A 14633-nucleotide genomic window follows, 5' to 3' on the forward strand; every position below is an offset into this window, starting at 1 on the left:
ACTAACACAGACTACAGAACAGCTGAGTAGACGAAACAAACCTTGAAGTTACTAATAACTTAAACATTAGTGAATTGACAAAACTGTGTCTTAATTCTGCTCCCAGACTCTTCCTGCAAAGCAAAAAAGCAACTGTTTCAGGAAACTTACACTGCTGCACAATACTGTCCAAAACAGGTTTTCTAAAAAAAGCTAACACCCACAAGGTTAAAGTCTCTCAGGCTTTTCAGGCTGGGGAGCAGCAGCAACAGCAATAAAGTCTACCATAGAGAACGCACACACACACACATCTAAGGCTAAGGGCACAGATCAATACAGAGCTACTGAAATGATTTCCATCACCATTTGCCTGCCACCCCTCACAACAGGGGCATGAGTGCCTTATAATTCTACAGGAAAAAAGGATATGCTCCCTCATCCACCTAACCATAAATTCAGCCAGCTTAGCTGAAAACACTTTCAGAGATGTATGCTCCCAACGCCAAGCTGAGCTGGGCCAGAGATGTTATTCTTTTATAGAAGCACTCCTGCATTTCCCTCTTCTGGCAAAGGCAAGCAGGACAGTAACTCCCAGAGATGAGGGTCTGAACGTGAAACTATTACATGCCTCTCTCCACAAAGGGGACAAGTTTGTCTCCATGGCCTAGTAGCTCACACACTGACTGTCTTTTCATTTTTCATTAAACAACAGAATGGAAAGAAGTCACGTGTCAGTGTATGCAAGATTCACTCCCTTAACATAGAACAAGTGACACTCCCAGTAACTCAAGATATGACAGTTGTATCCACACTACATACCATCACACATACCGTGAGGCTTTATCCACATGAGAAAGAGCATACACATTCCACACCCTTGTAAAAAGGCCCAGTTCTTCAGCACATTTTTAGTCCCTAATACAAGAATTGACAAAAATACCATTTCACTTTGAAAGAGAGAAATCAGTATTTATATTAAAGATAAAGGTTTGATCGCTTTTGATTAATTTAGCCTTTTTAGCCGCGAGACTGGTTTCCATGGAAACGCAACTAGACTAAAAACCTGCAACCAGAAGTGAGTCAGTTTTGCCTGTTTATGTCTTCTCAGTTCCCATGGAAACAGACATTAAAAAAAATAAAAAGGATAAGGGTCCTGAAATACCTCCAGAAAATCTCTTCCCAAAGCTTTATCTCTTTGGCTGCCTTTCCAGAATTAGAGTTGAAAATAACACAGAGCAACAGATGACAGAATAGTGACTTGATTTCTTTATGGAGACATCAAGATACCATACCTGGAGACATTTCAAAAGCCAATTCTAAACTGACGCGCTCAAAATCTATAGCTACAAATTGTATTAACTTAGGTTTTGGCAAAAGTACCTAGAGTATATATTTCTTTAAATTAATTCAATGCTAATGTAGATGGAAATACAATAGAGGACAGGAAAATAGCGTCACAATGTCCTTGTCCCAAGTATATTTCGATACTTTTGGGGAGGGGAGGGGGGAAGGAGGGGCAGGGAGCAAAGCTGCCCTGGGGAAATGAGTCCAATATTTCCATAGTCAGGACATTTTTTAATGGAATAATTCCGTCCTTACAACACATTCATTTTTAAGTTGAAGTTGCAAAATCAGCTATACACATATCAGGTTAAATAACAAACATTAGTATTAAAATTTTAACATTACTACATTCTGTCTTTCAGTTATGGGTAAAAATGCATTCCTCCCAGCTGATAAAGCAAATCTAAGAGGCACTGTCAGCAAGACTCCATCTCCCATCATACTTTCAAAGGTAGTGGGCACTGGCTGTCTTCACACTCATAGAGATAACATCTTCCTCCTCAGAGCCAAATGCATCAGGGAAGGTGGAAGAGGTAGGACAGGGAGTTGTTAGGAAAGAGGCTGCAGCGCATGTCTAGACCTTCAAAACCTGCTTCGATCACTACCATTACTATGTAAGAATTCCCTGACAACTCAGTGTCCAAGAAAACAATGAACAGAGTTATGATTATCTGCCGCTGCAAGGTCCTTCTAGAATGTACAGGACAGCTAAACCTGATACCAAACTTCATATTTCCTCGTTTGTCTCTCACATCACATTATCGGTTCTACATGCTTAGCACACCTCCATGCGTCTCAACGCTCTTAATCAGAGGGCTGCGGCATCTGTCATTATTGCTTGTCTGCGAAGAATGTGCAAGGACTGTGTATATCTCTTACCACTATTGTCAAAGACTGAAGCTGCATTACAGAAATCAAGAAAGAAAAAAGAAGGAAAGCTTACCTCTGTCCTAAACACTGCTCATATACTGCCAACAATCACCAGAACTCAAAGGCCCTCCTGCATTCGCAGTGTTACACACCACCTTTCTTGCATTTCGCTACTGCTCTGAGAACTAACAATATATTGCCACCAACATGAAACAAGGCTAGGGGAAGAGTAGCCAGCCATACTACTCACTAGAAGGATGAGAGAGGGGTAGCAGTCACTGGGGGTTTGTCTTGAATGCAAGAAGCGGTTGAGCTTAATTCAACCTTTATTAGTTCACATCAGCTGAATTCAATCTATTCTTGTCACAGGAAAGATAAGCCTGAGAGAATTAATTCTTTCCTGTTCCCCTTTGTATTTTGGCAGGGCATAGATCTCTGAGAACTCACTAAGGCATCACTCGAGGAGGACAGATTTAAAGGTAAAGAGAAATGGTAAGAGAAGCATTGATGTGTGTCTTCCAGTCTATTCAGAAGTTTACCCTCTTTTCTGGGAGGTGTCAGAAGCACAAATAAATTAACTATTCATTTACTTTAGCAGCTAAACATACAGACATCAAAGTCTCAGCATGACTAGATTCCTTAGAGTTACCATTCAAATTCATCCATAACAACAAAATACACGGGTATTTTCTAAAACCTTAAGTGAACAAACCACACAAGCAGCAGCTGAGCAGATCAAGTATTGCTTACCATACTCTGGCAAATTTGTTTGTGTCTGATATTAAATACAGGTGTCAAATTTACTAAAACCAGTCTCTGAAGAGATTGCTAGGGTGTCGGCTCTCATGATCAGCTTAGTTTCATGCCTCCTCTAGCACAAAGAACGGAACAGAGAAAAGATGAATGTGACTACTGAAGCTAGGGAGTCACTATTACACAGAAAAAAGGCATTGGTCACAAGAAAAGATAAAATAGTCTAATAAGAAGATGACAACATCTAAAAAAGAATCAATAATCTTAGATTATTAAGCACAGCAAAATTAACACATCTAGCTTAATTTTGCCTCTGGGGACACCAGCATTATCATATCAATCTTAAGGAAATTTTCAAGGTCACCCACTGACTTGTAATTCAGGAAAGAAAACCACAAACAGCTATCAAGCACCACCTGCCTTGTGCACTGAACTAAGCAAGGTTCCCATTCAGAAAACAGAAAGTATAATTGCACCACTGTACATTGTATCATATTACACATGGCCAAGGATGTTTAATCATGGTTAAATGAGCAACTTCAATTCTTTCATTTGTTAACTTCCAAACACTTACTTATGGAAGCCTAACTTTACCTCTTCGTATCATGTTTCCCAGTATGGGCTTTTAAATTTGTATTTTAAATCTGCATAAGTTCCTCATGTGTAAAATTATTGTATAAATAAAACATTTTTTTGATACATACAAAACTCCAAAGATCAGCTGAAAGCTGGTACCACCTTAACTGTTTTCTACAGTAATCACATAAAATTTTGCCCTCTTATACTAGACTGGTATTCACACTAGTATTTCAAGGAGCTTCATCTGATATTTAAGACATAGCCCATTAAAGTGTCTAGAAGAAAAGGAAAAATGATACAGCCTATATCAATTGTGACAGCTGATAAAGATCAATAAGCTAAATCTTCAGACTAGCATTATTGCTTTGTACATGTTGAAGCAGCTTAATGCAAGCACTGCAGCTTCCAAGAATAAATGAAGAACACATTTTACACAAAGGATTAGAAAAGAGGAGACACACACCTAACAAGAAGTCTGTGATTTCACCTTACAATGCTACTGTAGAGCAACCTGGGTACCCAAAAGCCAGTACACTCAACAGAAATTATTCTAACTAGGCTGCAACTTAAAATTATCCTTCCAGGTAAAAGTATCGCATTTATAGAAATCCACAATGTTTGCATATAGATTTGCAACATTGCATTGCAAGGCACAGTTACCCAGGGACTGACATGGCATAAAATAACAAATGGCACATAAAACTAAAGCCACAAAATCCAAAGAGGCAAAACCTGAAGATATTTAGAACCCACCTTGATACGTGGCACATAAACACAAAGCTTCTCCACAGTTAACAAAGTTGACATAAAAGTTGTTGCCTGAAGGGTTTTTTTTCCAGGCCTCAGGAAGTCCTAACACAATTTCTGGTTGGTATGAAGGAAGTATAGGATGGCAGGTGGTATAATTTCATAACAGATCATTATGCAGAAGCAGATATGGCAAAACTATTCTTTTAATTACATTCAACACATTGTCATGCAGGAAAGATTTGCTATACCTCATATCAACAAAAGCGCTAGTTTTCAGATCACCACAATCAAGATTTTTTACTCTCTCTGAAGCACAAACCTGAAGAAACAACCCCTGCTCAGAAAGACACTATGCATCCCCTTTTACAAATTCAGTCTCCCAATACCTGTTCTAGTACAAGAGACCTTAGTAGTCCTCCTGTCAAAATCACTGCATCAGTGCAAATGTCATATTTAAGTCATCATCTGTCATCATGCAAAACTTCTTAGAGCATGTAACAACAGATACGGAGCACGTAGAGGTAGAAAAATATTAAGTTTAATAAGCACTGCAGTAGAAACCTCCAGCAGCATGCACCAAAGCACGACACAGCAAAGATGGAATTTGACCGATGGCTTTTTGTCAGACAGAAAAACAATCCTTCTGGATCAGTGTTTCTCAGCCACTGATCCAGGGAGCAACAGTCAGCCATGAGACATCTGAAACAGCCTGTGGAACAGCTGCAAAGAAGGCTGGCTTGTGTTTTGGGCAAGAGGGGGAGAGGAGGAAATTGTTTTCTTGCTTTTATATTTTCAATAAACAATTCTCACATGCAAGAAAGCAATCGACACAAGCAAAAATAAGAGCACTAACTGAGCAATCAAACCTCAGCCTAACTGATATCTCATTGCAACCAAAATCTCCTATGGCATTACCGCACAGTACAATCCTCAGATTGTATTCAATGAGGTCAGATGTCTCTTTGGACTTAAAAAAGGTTGAGAGACATCATTTTAGATGACAGACAGTTGGCAGATAATGACATGAAAGATAAAGGGAAGATGAGGATTTCTGAAGGACAAAGTAAGATGATGAGATAACCAGTGTATATGATTATAGAACGAAATCAAAATCCACCAGATAAAAAACCCGTGTCTTAGATATTTTAAACTGTACAGAAAGATTCAGGGAACAAAAGCCCCAGCACACAAACTCTTTATTTTGACAATTAGGAATCATAAACTAACACAGAATATTCTAAGAACCAAAGTCTCTAATACTAGATTTATAGAGCGTGAACCTGCTTTTGTACTCAGTAATAAAAGTAAAGCCATAAAGAGCATTAGGTAATCGCAAACTCAGCCCCTTAAGTATACTAAAAGCTCCAGCGTTTGGTTGAGCTTAAGTCACATCCCTCTAATACTACTCAATCAGAACCACCTCAGTACTATTTCAACTATTTAACAGACGTTTTAGGCAGCCCAGAACCGGTTACATGGTGTTCATACTTACTTGAATCCTCCCATCTGAGAAGGTGCAACTTCCAAGCAGAATAGTACAGAAATCCCAGTACCAGAAAGAGGCAGAGGGCTAGCAGCAGGTTACGCATAAACACCAACAGTCCCATCTTCACATTAAATCTGCTCTTCTACATGACCTGAGAAAGAAAAACAGGTTGAGGTCGGAGCCACTTTCTCCAACAGCCATCGTTCTTCCAAAAACTTGCAACCCCACACCTAGAATAACGCACGGATCCAAGCCTGTGCTCTCCACGAGGTACAACACACCAGTTACCCAAACGGCACCAGGGAAACAAGAACGACCATCCGAAGCAGCCGCCTTTCTTTTGTCGCAAGGCGGACGCCGTTCCGGGGAGGCAGGGGGGCACTGCCGCGCCGTGACAGGGCAGCGGCCCAGCTCCTCGCCCGCACTCGCACCCCAGCCGGCTCCGGGTAACCGGCCCCAGGAGCCCGGCGAACACCTCGCTCCGCCCGGCCACGGGAAAGCCCGGAGGCGCCACGAAGCAAACCCACGGCGCCCGTGGGGTGTCGGAGGGGCGGCGGGGCCCGCGGCAGCCCGCCAGCTGGCCGGGGGCGGCGCAGGTCCCCGCCGGGAGCCCCGGGCAAGCCGCGGTGAGGTGCCGCGCTGCCTTGAAGGCGGGTAGGGCGGCGGGGAATCGGGGCCCCGCCCGGTCCGGGCAGAAGGGCAGCTCGCCGCCGGCTGACAGTTACTAACGGCCGGCTGGAAGCTGAACGGCCGGCGGCACCGGCACCGCCGGGCTGGCGGCAGGGCGCGAACCAGGCGCCCCGCCGCACTCCGCTCCCCGCTCCGCCGGGCCCCGCTCGCCGAAACGGCGGCGGCCACCGGGGCCAGCCCTGCCCGATCCACCCTCCCCCACGCCCCTCCTCACCCGGCCGCCGCCGGCCCTGGGCGCTCGGCCGCCGGCTGCGGGCCGCGGGCGCGGGGCTGCGGGCGCCGCCATGCCGGGCGCGGCGCAGCGGGACCGGCCGCCACCGCCGCCACCGCTACCTCCGCGCTGAGGGGCACAGCGGCCGCCAATGGGGCGCCGGGGCGGGGCGCCGCGCCGCCAACCCGCCCTCATAGAGGCCGCCGCCAGCCAATGGGGCGGCGCGGGGGGCCGCGACTACAACCAATGGCGGGCGGGCGGGCGGCAGGGGGTCGCCGCCGGAGGGGCGCTGCGGCAGGGCGGTGGCGCGCCTGCGCAGAGCCGCTCCCCGCCCAAGTTACTCCCCGTCCTTGCCGCCGTCGGTGTACCGCGCTGCACCGTACGGCTTCGATCAGCCTGCTCCCCCTCGCCTCCCACTGCACCACTCTGATCTCTGTCCTCTTCCATCACTTCCCTGCAGCCCCCCTCACGCGCTGCCGGTGGCTGTACGGCACTGCTCCGCACCTCCCCGGTCACTGCCTGGCATTGCTCCGCCTTCAAACCGCTGCACCGCTTCCAAGTCACTCTGAGGCACCTCCAAAGCGCTTCTACTACGCCATTCCTTCCTTCAGGCATGGCACTGCTGGACCCCTCTAGGCACTGCACCGCCTCGTCTCATTGTCCCCGTCGCTGCTCTTCGCTGCACAGCCCCGCACCTTCCTCCAGCTGAGACACCTCCACACCCTGCAGCCACGACACTGTGCCACACCTCCCTCCCATCCAGCTGCTGCATCCCAGCTCTTTATTCCCTAGCCTCCCGTCACTGCATCGCAGTGCACTGCACCTCCCTTCCAACCGCTGCTCAGGACAACCTCTAACCGCCGCACCGCTCTGCCCAGTCTCACGCACAGCCTCTGCACTGAGTAGCCCAACCCTGGCTTGCTTCCAATCACTGCACCTAGCCATGCCACACAGTCCAGTTTAGCACCCAGTCACTGCCCTGGGTCACTGCCTTCACACTATCCTCCAACTTCTGCAGATCCTCACACCACTGCATACCCAACAAGGTCCTGCCCAGCCACTGCCCAGCACACCACCACCCCCCTTGGCTTCCCCGTGTTGCACAGCCTCCACCACTGGAGCACACCAGGCTGCAAGGACCGCATCAGCTGCCCTCCCACAGCCCAGTGTAGCTCACACCACACAGCCAGTGCCCCACAGCTGGCACTGCTTCCATGCAGTTTCCATTACGTTATGGTCTCCACCTTCTCACTGCATGGCTGCCTCATGAGCACTGCAGCAGCAGGGTGAGCCTGCACCTCACCCTTCCCACAGCAACACCCTCCTTACCACTCGCCCCTCAGCCTTGCTGGGTATCCCTGACACCCATTAGGCACAGGGCAAGTGAGAAACACAAGTATAATGCAGCATAGGGAGGGAGTGATAAAGGGTTAGGGAAATTGTTAGGCATTGGGGGGGAAAGCAATCTGAAAGGAAAGAGACCGTAAGGAATAAATCTGCCTCTTCGGGACAGTAGAGAAGCCCACTGATTTCCTGTTTCTACCCTCCATGAATCACTGATAACACAAGGAAAACAAAAAGCCATGTGAGTTTAAGGAAAACTAAGTAGGACCATGTCTAGAGTAGTGTCGGTAGCTCCCACTGCAGGCAAACCCAGGCACCTATGCCAACTGGCAGATGCTGCCTCGGACGGCACAGGGCTGGCTGAATACTGCCCAAGCCCGCTCCCTGGCATTTGGTGAGAGGCAGAGCCCACACAGGTCACAGGGTTAGCTGGCAGAGGCTCATGCTACCCCACTTTCACAGCCAGAAACCCCACTTTGTGTTCAGGATGAGTGAAGACAGTGCAAGCTGGCCACAAGTGTGGAACCCACACAGCCGGGCTTGCAGAGCCACCATGCCCCTCTATGGAGACACAAGGGAGACATATGCTGTGCTGGCATCTAGCTGCGATCTGTTGATTCCAATGACAACTTCTAGACACAGCGCAGGAGCTGAACAGGCACATGCCAACATGCAGGTATCACTGGCACTCATACCCCACCGAGGAGCTGCACAGAGAGGGGCCACTACTGCATCCATGCAGCCCCCTCCATCACTACCCACACTGAACCCCACTTGCCCAGAGCTGACCCACTCAGGATGCTGGCTGCTCTCACCTGGCCAAAGCAGCTCCCTTCCCTCCGGCTCCACGGTTTGCTGACTGCCAGAGCCGGGCTGGGCAGCCTCCTCTGCCAGACCCCGCTTAGCTGCCAGGCTCATTTCCTCCAGTAACCCCAACAAGTCCTGTGCTGCATCATGTCTGGCTGGAGCCCACCTTTCCTTTCCAAACACTTGCTTTACGCCTGCTCCTCTCCCCTCCTCTTCATCCCTCTGGCTGCATAAGATGGGTCTCTTCTCCCTGCCTTGACCCCCCGTGCCCTGGCAACATGGAGCTGCCTGCAACACCTGCCACTGCACCACATCTACTCCGACCATCCTCAAACCTCACCTAAACCATCCCATCTCTACCACTTGTGCTCTCAAGAGTTTAAACCCCAAGGTCCGCAGGCACAGCAGGTGATCTGATTTTGATGACGAGATAAGTGGGGACCTACAGCAAAAAGCCAGATAGCGACAAGGCTGGGGCTTGCTCCTGAGCCTGCATTTGTCACTTAGGAAACTCTATGCCCCGTTATCAGGTGTCAGTGTGCTGGAAAGAGCCCAGGGTGAAGTCACACTTCTTGCCAGGCTGGAAAAAACTCAGGAGGCGAGTGCCGTCTATCTATGGAAATCAGGTACCAGCTCCCAGCAGCTGTCTAACGGCCACGAGATGAATTAAGGTGATGATTAGTGGAGTGATTTGGTTCGAGTTGCAGGGCTTTAGTCTGAATGTGTTCCTACTTAGCTTACATGTTTCATTCACAGGCAGATGTCAAGCTGGATGTTGCTAGGAGATCAACAGCAGGGGAATAATTAAGTCTGATTAAATCCTATCATATTGCCATGCTGCTTTCCAGAATGCTCTGGAGCTTTTCAAAGCCAAACTGACCAAATGAAAGGACAAGAGCTACAGTCCATCCTGCTCAACAAAACCCACTTGTGGTCGACCCACTGAGCCTGTGGCTGCCCACATTTCGACAGAGCATTTCCTGCAGCAACACTGGCCACGAGCTGGGAAAAAAAAATGGCCTGGGCAGAGGGCACAGCTGGTGGCTACATTAGGAGGTAACACAGGACAGTCGGGACCAGTCACTGCCTGGAGCAGGTAGTGAGGGGGTCCTACACCCTATGTCCCTGCATCAACCCTGCATGCTGCTTGGGGCACTCACTTTGGACTAGGCATGACATGGTGCCCTCGGCACATACAGTGCGCCTGGGTCAAAGCTCTGCAAGAAGCCAGGTGCTGGATCAGCCACTCACATCCCCAGCAGGGCTTGGGCACATGGCGGTGACCATCAGCAAAGCTTCCTCCTTCCCTTCCTCTGGAAGGAGCCCAGCTGGCCATGCCAAAGTTGCTCAGCAAACGTACCTCATGCGTGGTGCTGAGCACCACAGGGCATTCCTGCTGAAATGATGCCTGCTTACTTTTTTCTTTCATGGTGGCTGAGCCGCACATTATATGGGCTGACATGTAGAGGTAAATAACAGCTACAGGTTCTTTTCCCATCAGTAAGTAAAGTTTTGCTTTAACTATCTGCATTGGTTGCCAAACACACGCACACGTCAGCCTCCAGGCTCCCTTCGTAGCAAGGCTGCTTATCTCATTTTGACTCTCTGCCCTACAAAAATTCTCATTCTAATACTCACACTGTAATCCTTCCCCCACATTACATGCCATCAAATCAGCCCTGATTCTAATTAACATAGTATTTTATTATTACTTAAATACCACTAAATACTACAGCAAAGAGGCTAGAGAGAGATTACCTCTGCTGATGCACAAGCTTGGGGAATGCAATCTGGGCTGTAACACATTCATATTTTGTCTTTATCTCTCTGGCCAAACTTGTTTCGTCTCACACACTCATTACATATTATTCTTAAACACAGGCTCTGAGTGTGATCAGTCTGTGGACAGCACTTTATATTTCTGGTGCTCTGGCTACTCTAAGAACAGGAATGCTGAACAGCACTGTCAGCAGTCCCACACAAAACAAGCTAAAACAAGCTGAACTTGGCTGAAAAAGTCTGCCACCCTCCAGATGTTTTCAACAGCAAAGAGCCACACTTACCACTGCGGGTTCAGGTAAACCACCAGAGCCTGCCCGAACAGCTTCCCAGCCACACTGCCTGACTGGACCACGTTTCCCTGGGTCTTCCTCAGCTGAAACGATCCAATGGTCCTGCCTGACACACGGCTGCACGAGCGTGAGCAGCCGGCCAGCACGCCATGCAGCGGTTCATCTCCTTGCATTAATTCCAGTATGCTATGTTTGGTTCACACATATTTTCCAAGAAAGGAGGTAGGCTTGATATGAAGACATGCGTTGGAGACTCCCACCTTTCTGGGTCTGTTTCAGGAGTCCCTCACCGTCACGTTCAGAAGAGCATCCCACATCCCTATGTCTGGCTTCAGCTTGCAGACATACCATTTTGTTCTGCCTTCTGCTTGATTAAGGTGCTTTTCAGAGCCTTGCATTTTCTCTTTGTGACACTACACATATGCTGCAAGCAAACCCCTTCTCATCCATCTTTCTCATAAGCTAAATATACTGAGTTGCTTAATTCTCTTACTGCCAGGCTTTTCCTTCCACCCTCAAGCCATATTTTGCATTTCTGTTCTATGCAGCCCCTGATTTTCCTGAATCCTTTTCAAGATGTTGAATCCCACAGTGAACCTCCCTAATGCTTTGACACAGGGATGAAATCTGCCTTTTTCTATTCTCTGGCTCAAAGGACTGTGTTGGTCCTTTCTGCTGCAGCATCAGACTAAGCATTTAGACAGGATTGTCCCAAATATTTTCCAGACCCACTGCTGGCAGGTTAGAGCCACCTGGGCTGGTCAGCACAAGTCTCAGCTGCACATCCAGGTCCCTGATGTGTGGAGTTGGGTGGTCGGGGACACCTCCACTCACACACACCTCCCTCGCCTGCTCCCTGTCCCTGTCGTGGCTGCCTCTCCAGCAGCGTCCCAGAGCAGTCTGCAGAGGTGGGCTTTCACCCGCAGCAAGCGCAACACAGGCACCATGCCCTTAGGTCCTCAGGGAGCCAAGAGACCATCTGTAGGCAGTTTGGTGGGGTTTCCCTCCAGCTGGCTGTTGTTTTACCTGGGCAGCCAGTGCCTCCTCTTCCCAGCACACTGCTGCAAGTGCATGTCACCCATCCAGGGCTGGACGCAGACCCAACTGCAGGGGAGAGGGGTGCCACGTTTTGGGCGGGGTTAGGGAACTGAGCCTGGCAGGCAGGAGCAAGGTTTGCTGAGCCCCGGTGAGCTCTCCAGGAGCAGATGTCCTGGCTCTCAGTAGCTTACTGTGCTGTGAAATAGAGACCACAGAACTAAGTGGTGCCTGTTGGTATCCAGGATGGTTTGAGTGTAATGTCGGGGAAATATTTTGCAATGCCTCTTAACATTTTACCCGACCTGCTCTCAGAGACAGCAGTCACTGAGGAATCTGGTGCGCTTCCTGGTTACTGGGCTGCACACTATGAAAACAGCATCTCAGCAATAATGAACTGGGTGGAGTTTGTGTCTTTAATTCTGCCCCTTAAGGAAACCAGCTCAAACAGTCTTTGTATATTTTTATATTTGCCACTTGCAAGGTTTTTCTTTCTCCCCAGCAGCCCCCTCAGCGAAGCCTACCTGAGAGCTGGGAATGAAATGGGGCATCTTTCCCAGCCCACGCGCCACCATCAGCTATCACAGTTCTCTTCCTCACGCTGGTGCTGCGGGGACGGGGAAGGAGCCCAGCTCCAGTTGTGCCCGCGCTGCCTCTCTGGAGCCAGGAGCACACAACCGGATTGCTGCCCTTGAGTTTCTGAGACAGCTGATGAACAAACCTGAATTTCAGAGATGGCTAGAGCTTTGATGGCCATGAACCCCCATGGGCTCATCCTGAGGTCTCCAGCCAGGCATTGCCCCATCCTGTTTCCTGCCATGAAAATAGCTGAAAGAGGCAGGCAAGGCAGGCAGGTACTGTCCAGCCACTGCCTCCTCTCAAACGGGAATGGCAGGAGTGACCCTGTCTCACATGTGCTGTTTTGGAGGGGAGGGAATTTCGCACAGCAGCTGCCTAAGGAAAGACTGCAGTTCCCCAAACCAGCCACATTCATTCCACTGGCCCAGGTAAGTCACAAACAACACTTGATGACATAAACACGGGCTCTCCTAAACACACGTTAATTTTTAACAAATATTCAGCTGGTGGGAGGCCAGTGTAATTCAAAGAGCCAAAGCAATGAGCAGAGAAACAGCAAAGAGACCCAGACTGCCGCCGGGGAGGTGAAAGCACAGCGAAGGACATCCTGAGTGCTGTGTTACACAGCACACCCCTTGCAGGGAAACTCGTCCCTAGGCAAAAGGAAAGGTCTGGCTGGCGAGAGCAGGAACATCTATAGAGCACACTTTGCCTTCTCTTCTGCCATCAACAGTGATGTAGGATTTTAATTAAAAGTATTTATTATAAAGAATTAATAAGGCTCACAATAGATTAACAACTATGTGCATTAACAGCTACATTTTGAGCTCTGTCAGTGAGCCAAGTCTTAATGGGGAGACATCAAGAAGGGGGAGTGTCCCTAGACCCCCAGCGACCATTTCCTGGTCCAGTGCCATTTAATAGTTTCTAAAATCAATTGTCTAGATGACAAGATGAAGGCTTACATTTGTGACTGATAAAATACTGAACAGGCTGCTTGCTGCTACAGCTCAAGCTGAACGGCCTGATAAAATCATCACAACCCACGGCACAGTAATGGGCTGCTAAAGAAGATTCTTGGGAACTGAGAGGACAGGCTGTACTGCAGGGTGGAAGATCTCCTGGAAAGCTGTGGAAGGGAGAGAATTAAGGAAAAAAAGCCAGCGTGATGTTTGGTCCAGCTCTCCAACTCTCCAAACTTCAGACAGGACATAGAAATCCTGAGGAGCAGCAACATAACCGCAAAAAAGGAGTCAAGGCTTGGAAATGCAGCAAACGAGGCTGTGTGAGATGTGGGCAGTGTGGGCTACTCCATTCCTCAGGAGACGGTCTCATGCTGATGGGGGGTACAGAGCACTGCTATGGGCAGCGTGGCAGAGGGAAGAGCAAGATCCAAAGGTGAGGAGTTGAAGATCAAAAAACTTGAGCTTGAAATTAAGTGCATTTCTTTGCAGCATGGTTGCTGAAAGCTGCAGAGGCGGACATCCTCTCTGTGCAGCATCTTGCAAACAAGATTAGATAGTCTGGACTTTAATTATTTGATATCTGTGGCTTGGGCATGAAGAGCTGCCATATGGTTGTGCTTCCTGTTACACCTCGGTCCATACACATCCTCGGGCTCAGCCCTCCTGGTCTCCTGTCCAAACAGCTCCAGCAGCAAAGAGGAGGCCAGGACTGATTCCCGTATGTCAGAGAATGCAGTGGGGAGGGTGCAGAGGGGCTCAGCCTGAGGAAAGTCTTCACTTGCTCTTCCAGCTCACGCACATGTTTTTCTAAAAACCAGGCATAACAGCCTGACCTGGCTCCATGACACTGACACTGCCTGCCTACAGCAGCGTGCCTTGCCAGCCCTTTTACCCAGAGAACACCAACAGAGCGAGCAAGCCCTTGTGCGCCTTCAGCTGGCCTGTTGTGGTGATGGAGCCACATGGCCGTGGGGTCTTTTCAGCCTTTTCAACCTGAAACCCAGCTTACCTCCACTGATGCCTGCTGAACTCTGAACCCAAGTAACGCACCAGTGATCTTCACACAACACAGCAACTAGCTGTGTCTCCCACACATGCCCAAGCAAGCTGGTGCCACAACCCACAGTGTAAACACAGTAGCCACAGCTCTACCGATTCGTCCCCACGCC

General features: G+C 48.8%; 1 protein-coding gene across 8 annotated transcripts in view; it reads right to left on the minus strand.

Moving 5' to 3' along the window:
• ST3GAL3 (ST3 beta-galactoside alpha-2,3-sialyltransferase 3) overlaps window positions 1–6793 on the minus strand; it is a 189141-nt gene extending 182348 nt beyond the window's left edge. For 2 of the 8 annotated variants that reach the window (XM_075097845.1, XM_075097839.1), the window contains exons 1-2: window positions 6666–6790; window positions 5768–5912 (exon numbers count right to left, since the gene is read on the minus strand). In XM_075097845.1, the coding sequence (XP_074953946.1) occupies window positions 5768–5882 (115 nt within the window). In that variant the 5' untranslated portion in view covers window positions 5883–5912; window positions 6666–6790. Of the gene's footprint in view, window positions 1–5767; window positions 5913–6665 lie in introns of those variants that run through there. The other 6 variants (XM_075097841.1, XM_075097843.1, XM_075097840.1 and 3 more) reach the window with 6 other exon arrangements.
• Between the last annotated feature and the right edge of the window lie 7840 nt (window positions 6794–14633).

Source organism: Phalacrocorax aristotelis, chromosome 6, assembly GCF_949628215.1.
Source record: "Phalacrocorax aristotelis chromosome 6, bGulAri2.1, whole genome shotgun sequence".
NCBI classification, from domain to species: domain Eukaryota; kingdom Metazoa; phylum Chordata; class Aves; order Suliformes; family Phalacrocoracidae; genus Phalacrocorax; species Phalacrocorax aristotelis.